General features: G+C 42.4%; 1 protein-coding gene across 3 annotated transcripts in view; it reads left to right on the forward strand.

Annotated features, from left to right (window-relative positions):
* Positions 1 to 15520, forward strand: part of LOC141083046 (cathepsin K-like) — a 97329-nt gene that overhangs the window by 68524 nt on the left and 13285 nt on the right. For all 3 annotated transcript variants that reach the window (XM_073567215.1, XM_073567216.1, XM_073567217.1), the window contains exons 2-5: positions 1865 to 1991; positions 2984 to 3106; positions 3313 to 3468; positions 12452 to 12670. In XM_073567215.1, the coding sequence (XP_073423316.1) occupies positions 1865 to 1991; positions 2984 to 3106; positions 3313 to 3468; positions 12452 to 12670 (625 nt within the window). The remainder of the gene's footprint in view (positions 1 to 1864; positions 1992 to 2983; positions 3107 to 3312; positions 3469 to 12451; positions 12671 to 15520) is intronic.

The following is a 15520-nucleotide window of genomic DNA, read 5'->3' on the forward strand; positions in this document are numbered from 1 at the left end:
AACATGGGTGCGCATAGTCATGCGTTTGTATGCGCATGCCTTTTTTTGTAGTGTGCGCCTGGGCGCACAAAATGCATCCTGTTGCATTTTTTGTGCGTCCGACCTGTCTCAAAAAATGCATGTGCACGCAATGCGCACGAAATTCACCCAAAACCCATTAAAGTCTATGGGAGCAATGACGTTCGCTTAGTCAGGCGCACGTCAGCGCAAAAAAAGCATGCTTTTTTTGCAAAAACCGTGCGCAAAAAACAAGAAAACGCATTAAAAAACGCATAATGCGTTTTTATGCGCGTTTGCACTGCGCACGCAGCGCAAAAACCGCAAGTGTGAAAGTAGCCTTAATGAGTGTCAAACAGTACTCTTCATCAATCTGGCTCCAACTTTCTCTGATTGCCGTTGCCAGATCAGCTTTGCAGGTTGGAGCCTTGTCATGGACCATTTTCTTCAACTTCCACCAAAGATTTTCAATTGCATTGAGATCTGGACTATTTGCAGGCCATGACATTGACCTTATGTGTCTTTTTTCAAGGAATGTTTTCACAGTTTTTGCTCTATGGCAGGATGCATTATCATCTTGAAAAATGATTTCATCATCCCCAAACATCCTTTTCATTTGATGGGATAAGAAAAGTGTCCAAAATATCAACATAAACTTGTGCATTTATTGAAGATGTAATGACAGCCATCTCCCCAGGGCCTTTACCTGACATGCAGCCCCATATCATCCATGACTGTGGAAATTTGCATGTTCTCTTCAGGCAGTCATCTGTATAAATCTCATTGGAAAGGCACCAAACAAAAGTTCCAGCATCATCACCTTTCCCAATGCAGATTCGCGATTCATCACTGAATATGCTTTTCATCCAGTCATCCACAGTCATCCACGATTGCTTTTCCTTAGCCCATTGTAACCTTGTTTTTTTTCTGTTTAGGTGTTAATGTTGGCTTTCATTTAGCTTTTCTATATGTAAATCCCATTTCCTTTAGGCGGTTTCTTACAGTTCGGTCACAGACGTTGACTCCAGTTTCCACCCATTCGTTCCTCATTTGGTTTTTTTTGTGCATTTCCTGTTTTTGGAGACATTGCTTTAAGTTTCCGGTCTTGATGCTTTGATGTCTTCCTTGGTCTACCAGTATGTATGCCTTTAACAACCTTCCCATGTTGTTTGTATTTGATTTAGATTTTAGACACAGCTGACTGTGAACAACCAACATCTTTTGCAATATTGCGTGATGATTTACCCTCTTTTAAGAGTTTGATAATCCTCTCCTTTGTTTCAATTGACATCTCTCGTGTTGGAGCCATGATTCATGCCAGTCCACTTGGTGCAACAGCTCTCCAAAGTGTGCTCACTCCTTTTTAGATGCAGACTAACGAGCAGATCTAATTTGATGCAAGTGTTAGTTTTGGGAATGAAAATTTACAGGGTGATGCCATAATTTTTTCCTCAGAATTGAGTGATTCCATTATTTTTTCCCTATGCTTGGTTTAAAAAAGTAACCAATACTGACTACCACACTTTTTGTTCTTGATTTCTTTTAGTGTCTCTTAAAGCCAGAAAGTTGCCATTTGAATTGACTTTAGTTTTGTGCCATGTCTGTGATCTGCTTTTTTTCTACAAAATTAAACAACTCAATGAACATTCTCCAAGGCTGGTGATTCCATAATTTTTGCCAGGGGTTGTAGGTGCGAAGGCGACTGAATCTATTGGACTCTTAAAATGCTCCTCTTAATGTCTGGATTATTGTTTTTTCAGAAATAAATTCCAAGTCACAATCCGACTTCTGATAAAAAAAAGATACTATATTATTACACATCTCCAAATCTGCACACGCCAATGATGTCATTCTTGCCTTCCTGCAGCACAATGATCCTCCACCTCATACTCTTGGTTCTTCCACTGGTGAGCGCTGGCCTGTACTCGGATGACGCTCTGGACTCTGAATGGAAGCAATGGAAAAAAACATTTCAAAAGCAGTATAATGGAAAGGTAACAACCTGAAAGCGATGGCATAAAGTATGAAACAATGGGGCATCCTCTGACATCTCAGGGTTGGCAGCTGATTAGGGGTTGGCCAACCGGTATTTATTTATTTTACTCACTTATATAGCGCCATTAATTCTCCAGCGCTTTACAGATGTCATCATCGCTGTCCCCAATGGGGCTCACAATCTAAATTCCCCATCAGTATGTATATATAGTGCCATTAATTCTCCAGCGCTTTACAGATGTCATCATCGCTGTCCCCAATGGGGCTCACAATCTAAATTCCCCATCAGTATGTCTTTGGAGGATGGGAGGAAACCCACGCAAACATAGGGAGAACTAAGACTCCCTGTAATCTCAGGGTTGGCAGCTGATTAGGGGTTGGCCAACCGGTATTTATTTATTTTACTCACTTATATAGCGCCATTAATTCTCCAGCGCTTTACAGATGTCATCATCGCTGTCCCCAATGGGGCTCACAATCTAAATTCCCCATCAGTATGTCTTTGGAGGATGGGAGGAAACCCACGCAAACATAGGGAGAACTAAGACTCCCTGTAAACTCCTTGCAGACATTGTCCTTGGTGGGATTCGAAACCAGGGCTCCAGCGCTGAAATGCTAACCACTGAGCCACCATGTGGCCCGGTATGTCAGTATTATGCAACATTGGTTGTTTTGCATATAAAAAAGCCCTACTATATGGACCCTTGAGAATAGGACCCAACTCATGTGGAGACCACCCAATTCTAGGGTTATACTGTTCTTTATTTCCAAAGTAAATAGTGTAGTATGGACACTATGGCCCCCAGGATCAAGAAGGAACCTTTTCCTAATTCTACTTCCTGTCATAGGAACCATCACTAGATTTGATTATACGCCCCATACTCTTATATGTGTCCCCAGTGTATGATGGGTTCCTCTCAAGTTTTTTAAGGGTTGCTTACTGTTGAAGGAGCCCATTGACTTTTTAACCAGATCTGTCTCTCATCTACAGTCTGATGAGGTGATGAGGCGCTTAATCTGGGAGAAGAACTACAAGTACATCACCAACCACAACATGGAGTATTCTCAAGGTCTACACACCTACACGCTGGGCATGAACCAATTTGGAGATATGGTAAGTTGCTACCATAAGGTCTGCGGTAAAAAGTCCCCGGTCAATGAATTCGTGGTGGTATGGATCTACAGGTCTGGTGTCCATCATGAGATTGAGACGGCAGAAAACCAGAAATGGTTTCATGGATTAGTTTTAGATTTTATTCAATCTACAGTGTCTTGGAAATATCATTATCATCATTAATTTCATCTTTTAATCCTTTGAAGACAATTGAAGAAGTCGTCAATACCATGACAGGTCTCAAAGTTCCCCCTCGAAATAGAGCCAGGAACATCACTGCTGCTGATGACAAAGTGATGGACGCTCTCCCTGACTCCATAGACTATAGGAAAAAAGGTTATGTCACACCAGTGAGGAACCAGGTAAGACAACGGAGCCCTTTTAAGAAAATAATTGCCACATTTACATTAAAGGGGTGCAGGAATTCAGTCTCTCTGTTAGGCTTTAACTAGCGTTCACCCAGGCAATGCATTTTTGGTCCAAATGTGCTGTTTTTTTTGCTTTCCACAGGTTGCACAGCACCAAAAGAAACACATAAACCTAAATCTTGGCCTTGCCCAGGAGCTCACTACACAAGATAGACTCTGACTACTCATACATGGCTGAGCTAGCCCCAGGTGGTCACACAAATCAGCTATTGTCCATTGTAAGCAGTTACACTTGCGGTTCTCTGCACACGACCTGTGCGGACTCTTCTCAGAGAGGGATTCTGGCCTCTCTTCAGCTCCAAGACACATGCAGTCTGGTGCCCACGGTCTGGGCATTCACCAGATACCACATTTGTCTCTGTTACATCCAGGAGACTGACTGACTGAATCCCCAGTCACTCCATTCAGATATAGACCACTGCATGTCTCTTTCTCAGCTTCAGTTCACATCTTGACCCACAAAGAATCTACTTCCTGTCTCTTAGAGGAATTATGAAAGTCCTTCCAATCAAACCCTGCAGAGCTAGGATTTTACTTTGTTTTTCACACCTATGCTGCAGGGGTTATTTTGGGACTACTAAATTGATGACTGATTAGATTAATAGGTGTTTGACTGTTGATCAGATGATCGAAAAGGCCTCTATATTCCAACCAGTGCCAATCTCCTTCATTGTTTAACATGGCACAATGCCATAATACAGTTGTGGTTGTGTCTGGTACTGCAGCAAAGGTGAACAGGACAGCTACTCAGGTGATTAAAAAAATCTTGGGTTCAAGTCCCATATGGGAAAAAAGAGGTTTAAAAATAAAAAAACATAATTAAAAATACATCCAATTTCCCATTTAAAAATAGAGATAAAAAAATAGTGTAAATGCTGTAAAAAATGTAAACATGCTGTTTTTCAGTCCTCCTAAAAATGCAATAAAAAGCGATCATGACCCCATACAGAATATACTATAAATGGTACCAAAGAAAATTTGATTGGTCGTTACACAAGGAAACAAGCTTTCATCCAGCATCTGCAGAAAAATAAAAAGTATACATCTCAAAAATGACGACACAATCCAAGTTTAAAAAAAAATTCCGATTTTTTTTTTTTTTTTTTAACAACTAAAACCAAAACCTATACAAGATTAGTATCGCCGGAATCGTAAGAACCCAGAGGTCTCTTTTCCTTTTCAACTTTTTTTATTGGTGTTTTTAAGGGAAAGCACAAAAGAAGTTACAGCTGCAACGGCCATGATAAGAAGAAAAGGAAAAATAAAAAAAGAAAGCCAAATCAAAGGAAATTCACAGAATAACAGATAATATAACCAGCTACTTTTTTGGGATGTCCCAAGATAGATCAGCTTTCTGAATTACCATATGTGAAAGAGTTACATAAATCCAAGTACCTTAGCTATTTCAGTGCAAATTACTTAGAAAACTATAAGAAATAAAGACAGCAAAAAGTTAGTGACTCTGTCACCAGGTCCAAAGTGTCCAGTTTTTGTTTTTATTTTCTTGTCTCCCCTAAGTATTCTGTTTTTTTGTTTTTTAAATGACATGGATCCAGAGATGCTATTTTTTATGGTCTTTACCAAAGAGGCGGTGCTCACATGGTAATTATATGGAGTTTCATAAAGACATGCCCCAGAGTCACACTCTCTGTAAAGATCAAAAATGTAGCACCAACATAAAAAGATTCGAAATGTTGAAGAGGGCGGGCACCACCACATAAATGCAATAACCAATATATAGGGTGCTACCTATGTGCCAAAAATTGGTATATGAAAGAAGAAAGAAAAAGACGGCACAACTAGGTGCAAACACCAGATCAAAAATAAAGTGAAAAAAGCTTTATTGTAACAAAAATTGCACACACTGATTAAAAACATCTAAAACACTAAAACCAATAATAGGCTCTGTGGTATATACAGTAATCATATGTTGACAAACAAAATAATCTGCATTAATGCAATAGAAAGTGACAACAATGTTATTATTTCAATCCAGTAACCATCCTCTCAATATTTAATAGTCACTACAGAAATAAATATATAATTTTATAATAAAATAGAGATAGATCTGTCAACATGTGTTACAATGAAACACCCATAGTAGAAAATATCATCACCGGCAATGCTATAATATGTAAGCACCTAATAGTGTGGCCCTGTATAATCCTATATATACTGCATAAATATGTGGGGAGGAGGACCCCCATACAGTGATTGGGCTAGAACCAGGGGGACCGCCATCAGGGTTGTTGAAGAAACCACATCAGGGGGATTACAAAGGGAGACATGCGACTGAAGTTGTCAGGGCAACAGGGGGCGGGGCGAGGGTAAAAGGAGCAGGGGACGCGCTGAGGTGGCAGTTGGCAGAGAGCCTGACAGGAGAGAGGAAGCCGTGCGGCAGAGAGAGGACTGTGGCAACTGACGGTGTGGAAAAGAGAGACAGGCAGGAGATTGAAAAAGGGAAATTTGAGACTTACCGAAGGTTGACGCGTAAGAGACTCTCCCCGGGAGTTTCCCCCCGCAAAGATTCAGATAAAGTGACGGCCGCTGATTCCCTCCGTGGTGTGACAGGACCGGGATCTCAGGCGACCGCTGCGACGACACAGCAATCCGGTACAGTGGCCAGGACACTGCCCCCCTGTCTTCTCCCACAGCCGCGGCCCCGTCATCACCGACCTCAGGGGACGTCACCTCGCTATAGGCGGCCGCAGAGCCCGTCCCGGTTACTGAGGGGACACTGAGCAGAATTTGTTAACGTTTATGTCTTTTTTGAAACTGCGTCATGACCTGGCTGGGGAACGAGCGCCTCTAAACGGACGCCTGGGAGATTGACCCCACTTCTTCAGGGCCTGTTGTGCCCCACCGTGCCAGCTTCTTCAGGGCCCGTTGTGCCCCACCGACCTCATTTCTTCAGGGCCTGTTGTGCCCCACCGTGCCAGTTTCTTCAGGGCCCGTTGTGCCTCACCGACCCCATTTCTTCAGGGCCCGTTGCGCCCCACCGCCCAGTTTCTTCAGGGCCTGTTGTGCCCCATCGTTCCGGTTTCTTCAGGGCCTGTTGTGCCCCATCGTTCCGGTTACTACAGGGCCCGTTGCGCCCCACCGTCCAGTTTCTTAAGGGCCTGCTGCGCCCCATCGTTCTGGTCTCTTCGGGGCTGTACAAGCACAAGTCCTTCCGGGAAGTCGTGGATTACAAGGCAGCCACATCTGCAACCCCTGAGTGGTCGTGAACTCGAGCGACGCCCGGAAGGCTAAGTGTATTATAGAGAAAATAAGGACCCTTTTTGTTTTTTTAATGTTGTTTTACGAGTCCCTGCGAGGACAAATAAGTGTTTCCCCTTTTCTCTGATTTAAGCAGTTTTAGCCCTTGCGGCTTTAAAACTTATAAAAGTTTATTTCACCCCACATTCAGTCTCGTGTCTCGTCACTGCATCCTGTGAGCCTGCTCGAACCCTACAAATACAGGACTGGCCATACTCACCAATGAATGTTATGCTGCACTGCCTGTCCCTACGCGTATCGCTACGCCTTGTAGCTTCATCAGGGGAAGGTGACATACAATAGCACAGTCTGAGGTTTAAATAGTAGTAAGTGCACTTACTTGTTACCTCGATCGTCAACACCTGTGTTGGCGGCCCAGGAGCAATCAGTAGGCTATTTACATATGGCACCCTGATAACACCATAGCGTGCAGTTCAGCCTGCGTGTCAGGCTCCCAGTGTGACGTAGAAAGATAGTGGCAAAGTTAATCAGAGGAAACGGAATTGATTGTCAAAGATGAAATAATTGTGAGTTAACACAAATCGAAGCAAATTGAGTAAGAAATTATTGTGTAATTGGACCTGCTCACTTTCTGCCTGCAAAAATTGTTGAACTGCCATTAAGCCATGGTGATGGGCTATATTGGTATAAAGAGACTCCACATCAGCCGTCACCAACAGGGCCCCAGGAGGCACTTGGAGGTCCTGGACCCTGTGGATCAGGTGAGTGGAGTCCCTTAAATATGATGGCAGTTTCTGTACCAAAGGTTGTAAATAAAAATCAATATAGGTACAGGCTCTCTCCCCAAGGCCACCTATACCCGAAACTATGGCCCTGCCGGGTGGGCTCTCAAGACTTTTATGTACCTTAGGTACCAAGTAAAAGGTAGGTATAATAGGCTTCTTGACAAAAATATAATCCTTTTCCTTTTTAGTTATGATCCTCTCAGTCAGTGCCCCGTCCAATAGATATGTAATTTGATGTTGAACACATTTGTAGGGTCTGAAGGTAGCTTTACATAGTAAACATTGTTATTCAAATGTTTAAATGCCTCTTTTAGGTATATATCAATGGGCCACAACACCACATTGGCACCTTTGTCTGATTGTTTAATAAGGAATTGAGAATTACATTTAAGTGATCTTAAAGCCCTCCTATCTGACAATTTTAAGTTTTGACCTGCCCTATAGTTATCTGGTAATTTTTGGATCTCCTTTTTCATTACTTCAAAAAATGTTTTTACAGAGGGGACCAAAGAGAGAGGAGGAGTAGTGGTGGAAGGGGTCCTATGTGGGAATTGTCTCCTACCTGTAGTGGTTTCATTCTCCTGCAATAGGTCCAACAAGTCCGAAAAAACTCGTCTATTTCTATTTCTGATGACAAATTTGGAAATAATTCAGGTTTCTGGTGCAAAACTCGCAACACTATTTTCCTACAAAAAAGATATAGGTCCTTAATAACGATAAATTTATCCATGGATTGCATAGGAGAAAAAGTGAGGCCTCGTTGCAATACTGACCTTTCTGATTCTGTAAGTTGGTATGTGGACAAATTAATCACTTGTAAATGATTATTTAATGCCTTTGTCTTTGAGGTCTTCTCCTCTGTTCTTTCGTAGGGTAGCGATGCGATATTTTGGCACCGCTTCTTTCTTATAGCATTGCCGGTGATGATATTTTCTACTATGGGTGTTTCATTGTAACACATGTTGACAGATCTATATCTTTTTTATTATAAAATGATATATTTATTTCTGTAGTGACTAATAAATATTGAGTGGATGGTTACTGGATTGAAATAATAACATTGTTGTCACTTTCTATTGCATTAATGCAGATTATTTTGTTTGTTAACATATGATTACTGCATATTCCACACAGCCTATTATTGGTTTTAGTGTTTTAGATGTTTTTAATCAGTGTGTGTAATTTTTGTTACAATAAAGCTTTTTTCACTTTATTTTTGATCTGGTGTTTGCGCCTAGTTGTGCCGTCTTTAACATAAAAAGATTCATTACTCTTGAAGTATAAGTCAGATTAAAAAAATGGGAACATAGGGATTAAAGAAGAGTAAAAAAAAGGCCTCTATAGACAGATCTTCTTGAAAAGATCATTTTAAGTCTAAGTAAGATAAGTCCTCTGAGTTTCCGTACAAATTGCAAAAAGCTTTGACTATGTTACCCCTTAGCTCAAAGGTTGTATGGGAAATGTCATAGTTACAACTGCAATTCTCCGCAAGTTCCCTTCAGCTCTTCAGTACAGATGGATATCAAAAAGTTTTCATTATTTCTGTAATTTCCTGCTTGGGTATAGCACATAAAATAAATGTTTTCCTCTTAGCAAAAAAAGATTTTTGTCTCATTTTCTTTGTCTCTCTGCTTCTTTTTTATCTGCGTTGAAGAATAAATGTACAGAAAACCTGTCAACTGATCTAAAGTGTCCAGTTTTTGCTCTTATTTTATTTCCTGTACTTCCCAGAACATACTGTTTGTTTATTATTTTTGAACTCCACCTAACGGTTTGAAATATGGGACCAGGTGGCATCTACCCATAAGAGATGTTGACAGGTGGGACCAGGTGTCATCTGTCCATCAGAGATAACGACAGGTGGGACCAAGTGGCATCTGCTCATCAGAGGTAATGAGAGTAGAGAAAACTGGAAAAGAGAGCGTAATAGGGTCTTAACCGATCATTTAATGACAGAAAAACCCACAGGGCCTGTATAGATGGCTACAGATACTCACTGTGCTGTTTGGTGACATGGTGTGTATCACACTCAACATGGACCAGAGGAAGCGAAGGAAAGAGTTGTCTCAGGAGATTAGAAAGGAAATTCTAGAGAAACATGTTAAAGGTAAAGGTTATAAGACCGTCTCCATGCAGCTTGATGTTCTGGTGACTACAGTTGCACATATTATTCAGAAATTTAAGCTCCATGGGACTGTAGCCAAACTCCCTGGACACATGGCAGTAGGAGGAAAATTGATGACAAATCAAAGAGACGGATAATATGAATGGTAACAAAAGAGCCCAGAAAAACTTGTAAGCAGATTAAAGGTGAACTTCAAGCTCAAGGAACATCGATGTCGGATCGCAACATCCGTCATTGTATGAGCCAGAGTTGACTTCATGGGAGACAACCAAGGAGGACACCATTGTTGAAAGAAAATCATAAAAAAAAAGCCAGACTGGAATTTGCCAAACTACATGTTGACATGCCACTAAGCTTCTGGGCGAATGTTCTATGGAACTTTTTGGCAAGGCACATCAGCTCTATGTTCACAGATGGAAAAATGAAGCATATCAAGAAAAGAACACTTTCCCGACTGTGAAACAAGACGGAGGCTCTGTTATGTTCAGGGGCTGCTATACTGTACCTGGCACAAGGTGTCTAGAATCTGTGCAGGGTACAATGAAATCTCAAGACTGTCAAGGGATTCTAGAGAGAAATGTGCTGCCCAGTATCAGAAAGCTTGGTCTCAATCACAGGTCATGGGTCTTGAAGCAGGATATTGACTCAAAACACACAGCTAAAAACACCCAAGAATGGCTAAGAGGAAAACATTGGACTATTCTGAAATGGCCTTCTATGAGCCCTGACCTAAATCCTATTGAGCATCTTTGGACAGAGCTGAAACATGCCGTCTGGAAAAGGCAGCCTTCAAACACGAGACAACTGGAGCAGTTTGCTCTTGAGGAGTGGGGCAAAATACCTGTTGAGAGGTACAGAAGTCTCTGACAGTTGCAGGAATTGTTTGATTGCAGTGATTGCCTCAAAAGGTCGTGCAATAAAATATTAAGCTATGGGTACCTTCATTTCTGTCCAGACCTATTTCATGAGTTTTATTATTTTTATTTTTTTAATTCTGTGGAAGCATGGTTGAAAAGCAATGTCTGACTTTCATTTGCTTATTTTCATAGATTTTTTGATTATTACTCCTGTCAGATTCAAATTATTTCTATGACCATTGTGAGTTTTTCAGTCACTAAATGAGGGGTACTAACAATTTTGACCACTTGTGTAATTATCACATGGCTGCTGTAAGGACACCGGTCTTGAAAGGACCAAATTGGATGAAGACAATGTGATGGAGGTGCCACTCATGCGCTGCCAATGATGAACCCACAGTATATCCAACGGGATATATTGAATGATTTATTGAATAGGTTTACAGAGTCAATGCATTTTGAGGCCATGCAGGACCTCTTCATTAGTGCAGAAAACTAGTCCTGTCCTGATGAAGAGGTCCTGGGTGGCCTCGAAACGCATTGACTCTGTAAACCTGTTCAATAAATCATTCAATATATTCTGTTGGCTATACTGTGGATTCATCAGTGGCAGTGCATGAGTGGAACCTCTGTCACATTGTCTTCATCAGAGGTAATAGGTGGGACCAAGTGGCATCTGCCCATAGGAGATAAGTGGAGATGAGACCAAGTGGTATCTGCCCATCGGAGATAAGTGGAGATGGGACCAAGTGGCATCTGCCCATCAGAGATAACGGGAGGAGGGACCAGGTGGCATCTGTCCATCAGAGATGATGTCAAGTGGGACCAGGTGGTATCTGTCCAACAGTGATAATGACTGGTGTGACAAGGTGGCATCTGCTCATCAGAGATAACTGAAGGTGGGACCGAGTGGAATCTGTCCATCAGCGATAACGGGAGATGGGACCATGTAGCATCTGCCAAGCAGAGATAACGACAGATGGTATTATCTTTCCGTTTTGGACAATACTTATAATCAATAAAAGGAGGTTAATTGCTCTAGAGCACATCAGGAGATATCCAAATTTTAACCCCAAGGCTGGTTATGTAACGAAGCATGCAAAGAATTCCTAAATTGAGATCTTGCCACGAACAGCGATGTTTCTAGTTTCAATATCTTGCTTTTCGTGACACTTGCCCTATATCCAGAGACCTCTCCAAAATCTGCAGCCATTTGAAATACAAGGGGGCGGCTAAGTATAGAACTAAATCATAGGCAAACTTTGCCACCTTGACTTCGACCCTTCCCAACTGCAAAGACCTTGTACAATATTGTATACTCAAAACGTCTCGTAACCTGCCTGAAATCCCTATGAAAAATAAAAGGCGACAGGAAACTTGATGTATGACTTTGGGCAGTGGCTGCTGTATGTACCCATAGGCAGTTTGTGAAACTTACCTCTTTTGTCCAATCAAATCCTTTCTGAGCATCAAGTGCCAGCAAGCCTTGGGTGGTCTCCAGGCCGTGGCCAAAGAAGGACCTTATCTAAACTTGCCAAAACTTTACAAATATTAGTCACTGCTGGTCTTCGATCGGAGAATGGCCCACCAGTTCAGGAAGGAACCCAGTCAACCTGTCTGCTATTATCTTAGAGAGCCATTCCACCATACTTGGAATTTTATTTTTGTTTTCCAGTACATTGTATGGTAAAATGTATGATGGCACTCAAAAGCACAATTCGTCCCACAATAAACAAGCCCCCCTACAGCAATGGATACAGAAATATAAAAAGGTTATGTCTCTTGGAAAAAAGGGGAGGAAAAAATGAAAGCGCAAAAAAGACAATTTTCCCAATTGAGAATGGGTTCATATAAAATTGTATTATATTTTGGGTGAAATCAGGGTATTATAATTTATCAGAGGTGACACCGTTTTTTTCCTTCTGTTTCAGGGTTCCTGTGGGTCATGTTGGGCTTTCAGCTCCGTCGGGGCCTTGGAGGGACAACTGAAGAAGAAGACTAAAAAACTGGTTGTCCTCAGCCCCCAAAACCTTGTAGATTGTGTCACGAAGAATGATGGATGTGGAGGAGGATACATGACCAACGCTTTCGAGTATGTGCGAGATAATAAAGGCATCGACTCAGAGGCGGCCTATCCTTATGTGGGGCAGGTGAGTACAGCTGACGGCAATGTCGGATGTTCATCAATGTGAATTACAACTTTTACAGGTGTCACTCAACTTTATGAGACCACTGAGATCTGACAAATCTTCATACTTAAAGAGTTAAAGGGTATGTTAACCTTTTCAGAGACATTGTGTAGCTGATTTATATTGACATACAAAAGGTTGAGTCTGTGTACATAAAAACATACATTACTGATCCTGAGTTACATCCTGTATTACGGTATACTTCAGAGCTGCACTCGCTATTCTGCTGGTGGAGTCGCTGTGTACATACATTACACAACTGATCCTGAGTTACATCCTGTATTATACTTCAGAGCTGCACTCACTATTCTGCTGGTGGAGTCGCTGTGTACATACATTACACAACTGATCCTGAGTTACATCCTGTATTATACTTCAGAGCTGCACTCACTATTATGCTGGTGCAGTCACTGTGTACATACATTACACAACTGATCCTGAGTTACATCCTGTAGATCTTTTACAATAAAAATGAAAAACATAACAATAACAGAAACAACACAAAAGTATCAGCGAGAAAAATAATCACTATACTGAACACTGGTCCAGCAGCTCATTCTCTCCTCTCACAAATATTATACATATATACAGAATAATAAATAATATTAAGTACTTACACCTTCTGGTCCGGTCACCAAACAAACTAATAATAAACAAATAAAACAAACAATAGCAAAACAAAAACTATATATACATATTTTTTTTAGTTTCTGAATATTTTTTTTTATTTTAAATAAAATAATCACAAACTATACAAATATATACAATACTAAGCTAATCACCACCCCACACTCAAGCCCACCATTCCCAACCCCCGCACTGACCTGAGAGCTGGTCCTGCGTCTCATGCCTCAGTCCATGTCCATAGGCCAGATCCGACAGTGCCAGTTTTTTCCCCAAACACCCCAGTGTCCCACAGTCCCACAAGGTAAACCCACCTCCCTCCTTTTCCCACCACCCAACCTAACATATACACCAAAATCTGTATCCCTATATACAATATATACAGCAGCACACACTACAATAACCACAAATCACAAAGCCAAGTTCGGCACCTGCAGCCCTACATCACTGTACACTGATCAAACAAAACAAAAATCTACAGTGTCAGCAGCAGCCCACCACCAGGAAAGGAGATGACCAGACTAGGGCACACTAAAAGAAAATTTCCTCCAGAGGAGAGTGGCCCGACGTGTGCCCAGTCTCTCACACTCCAGAGAGCGCACTTTCACCAGGTCACCGAGTATGGTCCTAAACACATAGTCCACTGGGAGGATTTTCTGTTGCGTCGATACTAAGCACTGTGCATTTCTCGTGTGATACCTAACCACTGCACTAACTAGAAATAATGTACAGAGGTCCCGACCACCAAGGTCTCCGAAAGCTCCACAGGCCCATTCCGCAATTAACAGACCAGCCAGCCAAGACCAGCCAGTGGAGGCGCTCACCCTGTTGTACACCTCTGTGTTGAAGGGACAATGAAGCAGGAAGTGGTCGATGCTTTCCAGCATGGTACCACTTCAGATTGTCCCGCACACACAGCTTCCCATGGAAGCAGCACCAAGCCAAGTCCCAAAACTTCATGGGGATCTTGATAGAATTCAGAAGATGCAAACCCACCCTAAGATCCCGACTTGGGCAATCTGAGCACCAGGGGCCTCTGGAAATGGGTCAGCAGAACCCTATTGTAAAGGAATTTCCTTGGCAGAGTCCTGATCTCCCAGATTCCCAGACCCCACCGGCGAATTACCTTCAGAATCAAGGTAGCGTAAGCCGGAAGATGTCCATGCGGTGTGCGAAGATCCTTAACTTCCCCTCCTGTCTTCCTTTCCTGGAAGAAAGACTGAAACCATTCCCTACAGTAGAACACCCACGGAGGAGCCCTCTCTTTCTAGAAGTTTGCAATATTGATCTTATTGAAGGTATCCACAAGGAATACCACAGGGTTGACCATACCCAACCCTCCTAATCTCCTCGTACGGTAAGTAACCTCCCTCTTGACCAGGTTCAGTCTATTCCCCCATAACAGTTGGAAGAACAAACTCTAGATCCGAGTCCAGAGACTCCGGCAAGATGCACACACTGCTCAGATAAATCAGTAAAGGGAGCAGGTAAGTTTTGATGAGGTTTACCCTTTCCCATAGAGTCAAAGACCAACCCTTCCATTGGTTCACCTTCTGAGTGGCGATCTCTAGCCTGCTGTCCAAATTTTGTTTGGGATAATCCCCATGGCCAAATTCGATGCCAAGGACTTTTGAAGAGACTTGGGCCCTGGAAGGGTGTCCGGAAGATCAAAACCAGGATCTCCTCCTCCCAGTCAGAGACTCTCACACTTATCCCGGTTGATCTTGGACCCGAATGCCTCCGAGTAGCGATCTACCTCTGACCTCAGCCACCCTGCCTCCTTGTGAGAGGAAACAAACAGTGACATCATCAGCATACGCCACCATCCTCAGAATGACTTCCGGTGCTGCCCGGACCATCCCAATCCCGGCAATCCATGCTCCACCCTCCTAAGAAGTGGGTCAATCGCAAATACATACAGCAGCGAGCTAGAGGGACAACCTGGCAAACACCATATCCAACCTCAAAAGAGCAGCCAATCCAACCATTCATAGAATCATAAAATCATAGAATCGTAGAGTTGGAAGGGAGCTCCTGGGCCATCTGGTCCAACCCCCTGCTCAAAGCAGGATTCGCTAAATCATCCCAGTCAGATGTCTGTCCAGCCTCTGTTTGAAGACTTCCATTGAAGGAGCAACCCCCTGCTCAAAGCAGGATTCGCTAAATCATCCCAGTCAGATGTCTGTC

The sequence above is a fragment of the Dendrobates tinctorius genome, unplaced genomic scaffold (genome assembly GCF_039654945.1).
Source record: "Dendrobates tinctorius isolate UK_male_01 unplaced genomic scaffold, ASM3965494v1 ptg000019l, whole genome shotgun sequence".
Classification (NCBI taxonomy): domain Eukaryota; kingdom Metazoa; phylum Chordata; class Amphibia; order Anura; family Dendrobatidae; genus Dendrobates; species Dendrobates tinctorius.